General features: G+C 33.3%; 1 protein-coding gene across 4 annotated transcripts in view; it reads right to left on the reverse strand.

Moving 5' to 3' along the window:
* Window positions 1-1,248: 1,248 nt before the first annotated feature.
* LOC137641477 (ligand of Numb protein X 2-like) overlaps window positions 1,249-11,341 on the reverse strand; it is a 62,294-nt gene continuing 52,201 nt past the window's right edge. For all 4 annotated transcript variants that reach the window (XM_068374083.1, XM_068374080.1, XM_068374082.1 and 1 more), the window contains 2 exons: window positions 9,886-10,008; window positions 1,249-8,451 (listed from right to left, as the gene is read on the reverse strand). In XM_068374083.1, coding sequence (XP_068230184.1) covers window positions 7,969-8,451; window positions 9,886-10,008 — 606 coding nt within the window. In that variant the 3' untranslated portion in view covers window positions 1,249-7,968. The remainder of the gene's footprint in view (window positions 8,452-9,885; window positions 10,009-11,341) is intronic.

Here is an 11,341-nt window from a genome sequence, read left to right on the forward strand (position 1 = left end):
TACACACATTTTTTAATGCATAATTATACGTTAAGTTTTATATATTATATTTATTAATATATGTGCATGCATATATACAGTATACTGCATACATCATACATATATATATTCATATATATATATATATATATATGCTAAGTGTATATATACATATATATAGATATATTTATATATATATATATATATATATGTGTGTATATATACGTATATTAAAACATTCATATACATATATGTATATATATTCATATACATATATGTATATATATTCATATATATATATATATATATATATGTATATATATACATATATATATATATATATATATATGTTGTATATATACGGGGTATTCAAACGCAGCCTATATGTATATGCATACATATCAGATTTTCTCACATCCTGTTTACAGTATAATATGATTAATCATAACATTTCCATTATGATAAGCGTTTCATTCAACTCGTAACATGAAAAAGTTATACATTATATAATAAAACTGTATGAATACTCTCCCTTCTTTAATAATCAAGAAAAGAAAAAAAAAAAAGAATATTGTTTTTAATGGCAAATCGTCTTATTTTTTAAACAAATTTCCTTTTTATTTCAATGGATTTTATACTTCTCGTTTTATTGGCAAATTTCACTGCATGCAAATACAAAATCGAATTATAAGGATATGTTTACTTTCAGATCCAGCTATACACAGGAATAAATCAAAGGTATACTGTTGTATGCTAGGTGTCATTTTTAATATGCGCATACATGGCCAAGTATATGCATATAAATATATATATATATATATATATGTGTGTGTGTGTGTGCGTGTGTGTGTAAATATATATATATATATATGTGTGTGTGTGTGTGTATATATATATATATATATATGTGTGTGTGTGTGTGTGTGTGTGTATAAATTTATTACCTGCTAAGTAGTCATGTCAAGACGACCATGATATAGCCAGTATGGTTTAGTAATTCATATTTATTTTCCTAATGTGATATGTATCGATTTTTGGACTTATGAATAATAATTCATCATCATCTTAAAACTCGAATTAGATTATTTGATAACTATATGATATTGTCTTTAATAATAGTTGAAAAGAAAGAAAATAAATTCATTCAACATATATATTTAATTAGACTCAATCATCTTTATTTTCTTATGTAATTTATTTATGGGTTCGAGTCTTTTAACCTTCGAACAATTTCGACTTGAGATATATAATTTTTAGAAAGTGGAAATGTTTTCTTTTTAACGATTTAGATGAGCAACACTTGTTTTCCAACCTTGTAATAATTATTAGACCGAGTTGAAAAGTATGACTGAAAATTAATTTTAGTTTCTTTGTTTTTGTTTATCCTTTTGAAATAGGAAATGTTATCCTTGCATTACTCATTGTTAACATTTATGCCATTTATTAATAAATTTGATCGTATGACTGTATTAGGTAAGAAAAATATTTCACAAACTCTCTTTATCAGCACAAGAAGGTCATATTCGTGTATGAAGGATTATGAATTGCACATCTTTGTGATAATAATAAGCAAAACATTCAAGTAAGTAGTGTTTTTCTTTCTCAGAACAGTAATTAATTGCAAATTAAGAACATTAAAAAAAAAAAGTGTATTAAGATATTGCTCTTGATATTCATCCTTACATTTGACTTGCCAAAGGTCAGTCCATGTCAGCAATGATATTTTGACAAAGGCCAATCTGTCTCAACAATGATACTTTGCCAAAGGTCAGTCAGTGACAGCAATAATACTTTGCCAAAGGTCAGTCCGTGTCAGCAATGATATTTTGACAAAGGTCAATCTGTCTCAACAATGATACTTTGCCAAAGGTCAGTCATTGCCAGCAATAATAGTTTGCCAAAGGTCAGTCTTTCTCATCAGTGATACTTTGCCAAAGGTCAGTCCGTGCCATTGCCAGCAATGATACTTTGCCAAAGGTCAGTCCGAGTCAGCAATGATACTTTGCCAAAGGTCAGTCCGTGTCATTGCTAGCAATGATACTTTGCCAAAGGTCAGTCCATGTCAGCAATAATACTTTGCCAAGAATCAGTTCATGCCATTGCCAGCAATGATACTTTGTCAAAGGTCAGTCCGTGTTAGCAATAATACTTTGCCAAAGGTCAGTCTGTGTCATTGCCAGCAATGATACTTAGCCAAAGGTCAGTTGATGCCATTACCAGCAATGATACTTTTCCAAAGGTCAATCCGTGTCATTGCCAGCAATAATACTTTTCCAAAAGCCAGGTCATGCCATTGCCAGCAATGATACTTTGCCAAAGGTCAGTCCTTGTCAGCAATGATACTTTGCAAAAGGCCAGTCCGTGTCATTGCCAGCAATGATACTTTGTTATAGGTCAGTCTGTGTCATTGCCAGCAATGATACTTTGCCAAAGATCAGTCTGTGTCATTGCCAGCAATGATACTTTGCCAAAGGTCAGTCCGTGTCAGCAATGATACTTTGCTAAAGGTCAGTCCCTGTCAGCAATAATACTTTGCCAAGGGTCAGTCCGTGTTATTGCCAGCAATGATACTTTGCCAAAGATCAGTCCGTGTCAGCAATGATACTTTGCCAAAGGTCAATCCGTGTCATTGCCAGCAATGATACTTTGCCAAAGGTCAGTCCGTGTTATTGCCAGTAATGATACTTTGCCAAAAGTCAGTCCGTGTCAGCAATGATACTTTGCCTAAGGTCAGTCCGTATCATTGCCAGCAATGATACTTTGTCATAGGTCAGTCTGTGTCATTGCCAGCAATGATACTTTGCCAAAGGTCAGTCTGTGTCATTGCCAGCAATGATACTTTGCCAAAGGTCAGTCTGTGTCATTGCCAGCAATGATACTTTGCCAAAGGTCAGTCCCTGTCAGCAATAATACTTTGCCAAGGGTCAGTCCGTGTTATTGCCAGCAATGATACTTTGCCAAAGGTCAGTCCGTGTCAGCAATGATACTTTGCCAAAGGTCAATCCGTGTTATTGCCAGCAATGATACTTTGCCAAAGGTCAGTCCGTGTCAGCAATGATACTTTGCCAAAGGTCAATCCGTGTCATTGCCAGCAATGATACTTTGCCAAAGGTCAGTCCGTGTTATTGCCAGTAATGATACTTTGCCAAAAGTCAGTCCGTGTCAGCAATGATACTTTGCCTAAGGTCAGTCAGTGTCATTGCCAGCAATAATAGTTTGCCAAAGGTCAGTCTGTGTCATCAGTGATACTTTGCCAAAGGTCAGTCCGTGTCAGCAATGATAGTTTTTGAAACTGTGAATTGATTATGTCTTAAAAACCTATCTTTCCGCTCTTTGTCCCTTATTGACAAAGTAATAAGAAACTACAAAACAACTATTTGTTAAGTAGCGTCGACTTATTAAGCATGTCATCTCTACTTTGACTAAATTGGTAACTAATTATGTCACAGTTTATACACATTATGATACTTTGAAGAGAAAAAAAAACAGCTGCTAAGGAGAAAGAAGATTGATAAGGTGCCCTGGAAGATTGAAAACAATTGTCATGAACTTTAGAGTTGTTTGATCATATTACATTATTCAAGTGTAATATTACTACTTCTTCAATTAAAATAATCCTTCTTTATAATAAACTAAAGTAGATTATTTCTAAAGATATTTAGGGAATTAGAGAAACTTGATCATGTAAATACCTGGAAACATAAAAAAAAAAAAAAAAAAAAAAAGGGGGTGTTGACGAATGTGAACTAATTTGTCGAACTGTATGAATGTTAACGAACATGAATTAATTTTTTTAACAGTAATAATGTTAACGAAGATGACATGATTTATCGAAATGTGAGAGTGTTAATGAATATGATTTGGTTGGTAGAACAGTAAGAATCTTAGAATATTAACAAAGATGATTTGATTTGTCGAACGGAGTGAATGGTAACAAAATCGAACTGACTTTTCGAACTGTATGAATGTTAATGAAGATGACCTAATTTTTTTTAACTGTAACGAAGGTGACTTGATCTGTCTAAAATTAATAATAATAATAAAAAAAAATATCTGAATTTCCGAACGATAAAAATGTAAAAAACACATTACCTGATTTGTCGAACTGTACGAGAATTTTGAAAATGGCCATATTTGTGTATTTCCCTTTTATATTTCGCTTTGTTAATCGGTATATTTTGATTAAAATTATTTATTTTAGCTCGGTTGAAATACTTAACAGATTTATATGGTATTTATGGCAATTTCATGTAATTGTTTAATTGTAAATTATATTGGAGTACTTTATGTCTACCTGTATACAAGATAGTTTGTAATCTAATAGTTCAAAGATGTTTAATGGCATTTGCTAGTTTTTTAGATATTCCACTAAGTTCGTGTGTAAAACTTTACTATGAAATATCATTTTAACATTTGATAAGAGGAACAACCAATACATCTTAAATCATAAAAAATAGATAGATAGATATATAAATAGATAGATAAATGCACCATAACAAGACATTGTTCATAAGTTTTAATTTTACCTCGAAATGTATATATGATTATAAATATTTTTCAAAGCTTATCAGTTTTTAATTTATATAAAAAAAATATGTTTATCACATCAAATTGTTAAAAAAAACACAAACGGTTCAAAAAAGAATTTCAATGAATTTCTTTAAAAACGAAGTTTCTACATGATTTTTTTTCTAACAACCATTCAGTATTCATTATAAGAGAAAATCCTGCTTTAATTTAGCACAGAGCATAAAATATATATCAATTAATCTCTATTTTACTTTTGCCTAAGTAAATTCGCAATGCTATTCTAAATCACTTTTCACACAATACAAATATTTGAGCTATTTAAAAGATTTTTTTTTTGATACACAAAATCACTCCATTGTTTCCCAGATAGAATATTCAATTAAAAAAAAAATCCCTAAACCCCATACCACAGACAAAAAAAAATATTCACTTCACGAAAAACTATATATTTGAAATTCGAAATCTGTTACTCACTTCACAAAAAAACTTTATATTCAAAATTCAATCATCTAAGGCATCAACGATAAGTATTTCATTTATTTATAGATATATATATGTATTTATATTCTCTAAATTCTCTACAACTCTCTAAAAGGATTCATATCACAACTACATAACATCAAAAAATCTCTCTACAACTGGATTCATGATAATCTCTTTCATTTAGGTTTCACCTTCAGTTGTAGATATCAAGTCGAGGTCCTAGTTCGTAAGTCGGAAAACAACTTTTGCTTTTCCATTTCTGTGTCTTTTTAATAGCTGTTTGATTGGGTCTGGCGATGTATTTGCAACTTTATTTCAATCTAACTTTTGTTGAAATATTCATTTTTAAGTTTTATAATTTATTTGGTGAAAGAGACGGATATTCCCAACTTGAAATATCTGTTAAACTAGCGCATGTTGTACAGTATTCTAACTAAATACACGTATAGGAAACTCGTATGTCATCAAAACCCCGTGACATTGTTAATCCTCCAACGAAGTTGGGAGGACGTTATATTTTCGGCCATTTTTGTCCGTTTGTTTGTTTGTTTGTCAACAACTTCCTGCCCACAATTTTACTCATAGAGTAGTGAAACCTTCAGGGAATAATATAATTGTTATGTTGAGACGTGGAAGTGATTCAATTTTGAAAGTCCTAGGTTAAAAGTCAAGGTCGACCGAATTAACCCTAACCTCAACCCCAAGTTCGCACATGGTTGTCACAGTCTTCAAATACGCCTACGGTCTAAATTCATTCTGGGAGAGGCAAGCTGGTTTCGAGAAGTAAGCTGCCGTGGTGGAGGTCTACACTCAGAGTGCCTATCTAATTTGTTTTACTTCAATTCTGGAAGCTTTGAAACTTCGAGTTTTAAAAGATCAGGAAAATTACTGTCATTGAAAATTTTTCACCGGTTTCATAATAAAAACTGGCTAGGAAATATTGAAATTAATGAACAAGACGTTTTAGAATTGATGCATGTTGCTTATGGTTCCTTAAAATTTCATTTATTTTATTTTTTAAATTTAGTTTTATAAGTTTCTTGTCATGTTTAGACAAATTATCACTTTGGATCAGTCATTGAAGAAGATTGACTCCTTGAGTCCCTGATTTTCAGATTATTTCTTTTTACATATTCGTAAACAAAGTTGTAATTCAGGACTTGTATATATCAAAATAACTTTTCTCAAAAATATAGCCAATAAAATATCTTCTTTTTCTCCCTTTTTCACGCCATTGAGTTAATGCTCTCAGTAATTAAAGCTCATCTTTGGAGGAAGTTCCCTTATCTTGTTTTTTGCAATAGTGAATTACCTTTTCAGCCTCATATGGTACATGTAACTTTTGAATAATGCAACAGTGATGTACTTCAAGAACATATCCGCTGTACCCAATTGTAATGAATTGTTGAGATGGTTATCTAAATAATTCCACATGAGTGTATCTCAGATAGGAAGATTGTATGTGTGTATACATGCATGCATATATGAATATGTATGTATATATGAACATACATATAGAGCAGCAACGATCAGTAAAAAACTAGGATGTCAGATGAATAGAAATTGAAATAGAGTCAGTGAGGCATTTTTATGTAGAGGGATATTCTAGTCTGCCGTCAAGTAAGATATCACCTGTAATAAAGCAAACAGTTGTTTACCCTTTAATGCATCCTCCGTCTTCTTTTGACTCACTAATTCCACTGTATTGTATGGTCGGCTGCTTGAGTCCACTTTCTCCATCCATTCCTATTCATTGCAACTTCTTCCCCCGGTCCCACCACACTCATAGCCCTCCTTACCATATTCATCTATCTGATCCATTGACACGCCATACTCCTCCTCCCCATCACTAGCATGTTCTTAGCATCTCTTGATTGATTCCACGTCTTCCCTTCTTATTACATGGGTTGTTATGGCCTGATTGGTAACGTCTCTGCCTGGTGATCACCAAACGGGGGTTCGAGTCCCGCTCAGACTCGTTAGTTCCTTTAGTTTCTGCAGCCTTACCATCCTTGTGAGCTAACGATGGGGTGTTTGTGGAACCCTATAGGTCTACCTGCTGAGTCGTCAGCAGTCATTGCCTAGGCCTCCTTGGTCCAGGCTTGGGTAGAGAGCGGACGTGAGCGCTGAGAGACATTACTCTCCTGGCACTCACTTTAGTATCGTGATAGTATTAACAAAGTAATTCAGTAAATAGAACTAGTTGGTCTTCTAAGTTAAGTTTTTTCAACTTCGAGCAAACAATTAATAAGTTATCTTAGATATAAAATTACTTTGCCTCTAAGTAGAGAAAGAACCATCACAAATTTGAAGTTATCGAAATTTGAATTTGCCTTAAATTTTATTTTCATATTTTTCAATATTAATCTTTCCTTATTTGATTCACTGGAAATTAAGTTTGTATTGAATAAAGTTTTAAAGTAATTGAATAACCAATTACTAAAAACTCCCAAGTTTTTAGGTAATCAAATTACGGTGTACTTAATTTGGCTGTTAATCAGGATGTAAAATACTTAGTTATTATAAAACTTCAGATTGACTGTGTGGCAATTCTCTGAAATTTCATCAAATAAGCTTAAAGAAAATATTACCAATTAATTTTCATCTAAGGGATTGGTACTTCATCACGACTTACATATGATAAGGATTTCTTAATTACATCTTTTTAGCCAGTGCACACATAATTCCAACTTATCACACGATATAGATACTCGGTAATAACCATATCTTTAGGCACAAGATCGATTTATTCGCGTCATTAATTACAAATTCACATGCGCAAAAAAAAAAAAAAAAAAATCACTTATAAATTAAGATGCCAGCAGCAGTGATATATCTCGACTTTTTGTGGTACCTGACCATGAGATTCAGATCTCGGGACATGGCGGCAAAGCTATGAGTCTATAGTCCTACCTAGCGCCATGTTTGGTACCCAATGTCTTCTTCTTTGTTCAACTTTTACTCTTAGTATAAAGGTCACAGCTCTGTTCCTAACCAGGAAACCACTTCCAAGTGGACCTTTTGCCCAGCTTGTTTCAGTAAACTAACTGCCGACGCGTGGCGGACGAGTTCAAGGGAATGGCCGTCGACAGAGAGAAGTCTATCTCCGCATCTCAGTTTGCCATCCAGAGCTGCTGGAGATGATTGCACCACGAAGAGAACGTGTATTGGCTCAGCGCCTCGTTGAGGGTCCGACCCGCCAACGATGCTGAATCCTAACGATGCCCCTTGAGATCTGTGTAGGACGACGGTTTTTGATACGTGTAGAGATCGCGGAAGTTTTTGCCAGTAGAGCCAAGAGGGAACGAAGTTCGCTGAACCTGGAGATGTTTCGGGCCCGTCCAGCAGCGTTAGAGTTACTCCTGCCAGTTCTGCTGTAGCCTTCAGTAGTGCCACTGCCTGGCCGTGAGTTAGGCCTAGCAGAGATTGCCCGTTGACTGAGAGCAGCACATCTCCTTTCTGTTTTGTGAAATAAAGATGTGTACTTGTTAGTCTTAGTGAGAACAATATTGACCTTTCTTATATATTAACCAGATATGTAAAACTTCAATTTGTTTTGGTCAAAAGCTGTATATGCTTCCGGAAAGAAAGTACAGCCTATTATTTTACTTTTTTATACAGTTCAGTATAGAATTATTCAATTCTATAAACATTAAGATCATCTACAGAAAGAAAGTAGGGAGAATTTGGTAGTCTTTGTAATTTAGGAACTTGAAAATAGTTTAAATGAAAGGGAATAAAAAGGGAATAAAAGAGATACAAAATTCTTCTTTATAGAATTGATGATTATAATGTAAAGGAATGTGACCCAGAATCTATGCGGTAACAGACACTGAATATAGATTAATGAAACCGCACAAGTGCCCAAATCTCCCAGCTGCATAACTATCGATTTCTTTGCCTACAGGAACAGTGAATCCCCGCCCCGGGTGCCGTACTTAATTTAAATCTTGGGTCAATTAATCGCTTTAAATTTACACAACTGTTTTTATTATAATTCTCCATCTATCAACCGTATTTATTATGATTCTACTACTTCCAAAATTTATTTTCAGTTTGGTGTTACAGTTTTTTCCATGTATAAGATTACTCCTATTTACCTACTTTCAGCAACAATATTTGCTCTGGTCATATTAACTTCTTCAACACTGGCACTGAATTTGCTTCCTTAACTTACCTTGATGTCTATTTCTCTTTACAATGAATAAATTTTCTATTTCCTACTTACCCTGGTGATGTCATATCAGAGAAACGTAGCTTCTTCTATAGTCACCTGTTCTTCCGTTCGGTTTTCTACGCCAGTTAATATTACTTATATAGATATTTTCATATTTGTTATTATATTAGTACTTACTTTGATATTGTAGCATTTACCAAATGCGCTTTCTTTGATTTTATCACATTTTCACATTTTCCAAAGGCATTTAAATGTGTTTTTATTTGGCATAAATACTTTGATTTTTCTATGTCTGCTATAAGCACTTACTTTGATTTTTTAACATTAATAAAGTACTTACTGGATTTTTTGCGTTTGACAAAAGTATTTACTTTGATTTCTTACGTTTGATAATAGTACTTGTCTTGATATTTTACTTTTTACAAAAGTACTTACTATGATTTTTTACGTTTGACCAAAGTATTTTTTTTTAAGCAGAAACAGCTTTCTTTGATATTGTTTACATGTACCAAAAATATTTGATATTTTTTTACATTTGCAAGATTTATTACTTTGACTTTTTTACTTTTGCCAAAAGTACTTACTTTGATTTTACGTTTGGCAAAAGCAGCCTACTTTCTTTCATTTTGTTTATATGTACCAAAAGTATTTGATCTTTTTTTTTTACATTTACAGAATTACTTACTTTTTTTTCTTATTTTGTCTAAAGTACTTACTTTGATATTTTTGCATCTGCCAACTGGTCCTTGCGGATTGATATTAGCGACGTAGATGGGCGTATCCCCCTCGTTACTCCCCACACCCCCTCCAATCCTCATTCCAAGACTCTCACCAACACCCTGTGTGAGAGAAAAACAACAATGTTTTGGAAATCATGAAATGCCAAGGGCTTGTATATATAGGCACGCAAAGTCTTTAAAAAAGGGTTTAATTTGTAAAATGCAGTGCTAATCATTATAACTTTCTGGTAATGTAAATCATGACATGGCAAGGTCTTATATATATAGGTACGCAAAGTCTTTAAAAAAGGTTTAATCTGTAAAATGCAGTGCTAATCATGATAACCATCTGGTAATGTAAATCATAAATTGTCAGCCGTGAATAGATGAGGGGGTTTATATGTATAGGTACCCAAAGTCTTTAAAAAAAGTTTAATCTATAAAATGCAGTGCTAATCATGATACCCTTCTGGTAATGTAAATCATGAAATATCAGCTGTGAATAGATCAGGACTTAAGAGTATAGGTGCGTAAAGTCTTATAAAAAAAAGTTTTAATCTCTAAAATGCAGTGCTACTTATGATAACCATCTGGTAATATAAATCAAATAATGTCAACCGTGAATAGATCAGGCTTATATGTATAGGTACGTAAAGTCTTTAAAAAAAGGTTTAATCTGTAAATTGCAGTGCTAATCATGGTAACCATCTGGTAATGTAAATCATGAAGTGTCAGCCGTGAATAGGTCAGGGCTTATATGTATAAGTACGTAGAGTCATAGAAAAGGCTTAATCTGTAAAATGCAGTCCTAATCATGTTAACCATCCAGTAATATGGGATTAGATTCTAATTCAATTAGTATTTTGTATGCCTGCGTATAGCGAGAACTTTGAGGGCAATAAATGTACTGAAGAATTGGCCAAATTACGCAGAAATGCAATAAGGGTTTCCTTTATTACTTCCGCCAACTAAGTTGAAAAGAAGTTATGTTTTCGCCCTTGTTTGTGTGTTTGTTTGTGAACAGCTTCCGAGCCACAGTTTCAATCGTAGGGTAATGAAACGGAGGGATTAACTGTTATGTGAAAAGCTAGAAATTTTGGAAGGCCAAGGTCAAAGGTCAAGTTCACGGTCAAGCAAAATGTCCAATTCACATTATCAGCCATAAGTTTGGAAATTTTTGTCACAGAGAATTCAAACTTGGTTCATATTTGAGAGTATGAAAATCCACGCCAATTTGTACATGTTAAGGTCAAAGGTCAAGGTTTAGGTCAAGAAATGAGCTTCCGTGGCGGAGGGCTGCGCTCTACTGAGTGCCACTCTAGTTATATCTTAAATCATTATCGTATTAGTATTTATATACGAGCAAAAATCTTAATTCCACAGTTAGATTTTCTAATTATTACAAAAACCAATGTAAAAATTGGCATAAAACAGTATATGTTAAACTGCCATC

The sequence above is a fragment of the Palaemon carinicauda genome, chromosome 5 (genome assembly GCF_036898095.1).
Source record: "Palaemon carinicauda isolate YSFRI2023 chromosome 5, ASM3689809v2, whole genome shotgun sequence".
Taxonomy (NCBI): domain Eukaryota; kingdom Metazoa; phylum Arthropoda; class Malacostraca; order Decapoda; family Palaemonidae; genus Palaemon; species Palaemon carinicauda.